The sequence below is a fragment of the Cynara cardunculus genome (genome assembly GCF_001531365.2).
Source record: "Cynara cardunculus var. scolymus isolate 2C chromosome LG 11, CcrdV1, whole genome shotgun sequence".
Lineage (NCBI taxonomy): Eukaryota > Viridiplantae > Streptophyta > Magnoliopsida > Asterales > Asteraceae > Cynara > Cynara cardunculus.
Window position 1 is genome coordinate 3,445,031 of NC_037538.1, and position 1,943 is coordinate 3,446,973.

The 1,943-nt window shown below is 34.8% G+C and overlaps 1 protein-coding gene across 2 annotated transcripts in view; it reads left to right on the forward strand.

The window, feature by feature from the left end:
• LOC112521474 overlaps positions 1-1,202 on the forward strand; it is a 7,760-nt gene extending 6,558 nt beyond the window's left edge. For both annotated transcript variants that reach the window (XM_025130358.1, XM_025130359.1), the window contains exons 6-9: positions 132-294; positions 398-497; positions 580-784; positions 870-1,202. In XM_025130358.1, the coding sequence (XP_024986126.1) occupies positions 132-294; positions 398-497; positions 580-661 (345 nt within the window). In that variant the 3' untranslated portion in view covers positions 662-784; positions 870-1,202. The remainder of the gene's footprint in view (positions 1-131; positions 295-397; positions 498-579; positions 785-869) is intronic.
• The last annotated feature ends 741 nt before the right edge of the window (positions 1,203-1,943 follow it).

Genomic DNA, 1,943 nt, shown 5'->3' on the forward strand with positions numbered 1-1,943 from the left:
TCACATAAGCTATAGCCTATAGGCTGTTAAATTATGCAAATATATCCATATGGGAGGATTATTTTTCGCACAAACTGTTGAGAATTTTCTTGTATTAGTCTGAACCAAGTCTGTGGGTTGATATGTATCAGGAATGGGAGATGATCAATGGCCTATGTATTGATATGGCTAGGCTTCAAGAACGGATGAATAACATGCAGACAATGGTTGAGACATGCATGAATGTGCAACTTGAGTTGCAACGCTCAGTGCAACAAGAGGTTTCGGCAGCTCTAAATCGATCATCTACTTCAGGTCCGTCTTACCTACTTACACAGTTGTTATTGTGCAACATATGATATCATTATATTTGTATTTACATTCCACACAGACCTTCCTTATTATGAAACAATTTCAGAGGACGATCGTTTGCAAACAGATGAATCTAAATGGAAAGCTGGCAAGGAAGAGGCTTGCCCCCTATGTTGTGACAGTAGTTTTGACTCCTCACCCACTAGGTAAAATACGGAATCACTATTTGTACTTGAAAACAGTTTCGATGCAGCTTGTTCAAATTCTAAATTCTTGTACACTTTATAGGTGTGGACCTGTGTATATATGCTCAAAATGTGCTGTGAAGATAAACTGGTCGAAGCTAAAGGAAAGTGTCAGGCACCCGTAAATCAAGCTGAGGTGAAACCATACTCTTACTCTACAATATTTAACACCATAAAAAGGAGAATTAGCTGTTGGAATAAGAAGATCGAGTTTGAGTTTCGTCTAGCGTCTCCCAAAACCCGATCAGGTAAATCTACTGATACCCAACTGTTTCATTCTCATCCCCTTTGCCTTGCCTGCATTTACTGATTTGCTGGATTGAATTATGACAGGTGATAGATGGTATACATAAACGAGCGAGTTTTGATTCGATCGTTAACCTTAAGTTTATGAAATTAATAAATTGGTGAAATGATCTTTATATGGTGAGTGAATGGAGGTGGGCAAGCTGCTCAAACTGAATGCTTTGCTGAATGGCAAACAAACTAGTGGTAACGCCATGATGATAACAAGGCCGATCGTTATCTAGCTTTGAAGCTTTTTGTCTAATTTTGATGATGACATGATCGTTTATGAAATGTGAGATGTAATTTATGCCGGCACCAAGAAATGCATTCACCCAACTTTTACTTATTATGATTTACGATATACAATATCTTTTACTATTCTTGGTACGGAGCAGAAGAAGCAGATAAGAGGTCTATTTGATATCCAAAAACTGCTCAGACGGTAATGGCTGCTGCTATAACCTTCCCAACCATGATTTTTTATTTTTTCTAGGCATTTTACCAAGAAATACAAAATTATACTATGCTAAGGGGCCTATTCAACGATGCTAAAATCTCCCATTGTGATAAAAGGGAATCTCGTTGCTATTACTCAAACAAGCATGTTTCTTTCGTCAAAGGGTCCAATACCATGAAATCGGAACGTATTTATTTCGTTAGAAGATATTTAGATCGGTATACAAAATTAAGATTTAGTGGTATGTCACGTAAAATATGATCTATTTGTTACAATGCTTTTCTTGTTGAATTTTAAAACAAGCTGTTTATTATTTTTCAAGGTATTTTTATTACCCAACTAAAAAATAAAATAAAATTAGAAAATAGTTAATTGATGTGATGCCTTAAGAGAAATCAAGAATGTTCACGCAAATTTCTAAGTTTAAAGTCTTCGTCTTACATTTATCAGTACACAAAGAATTCGTTAGTTGACCAATTGAAAACATTTTGATCCGTTTTCTCCTAACTACTGCCGCCTTTATTGAAAAATAAGTTCTGATCATGTATATCTGATTGCTTTATAATTGGTTTATCTTAACCAAAAATTTAAATGACTTAAAAAAAAATATCAATTTGTTGCGACTATTTTAAAATTTGTGTTAATTGAAATTTGACGCATAT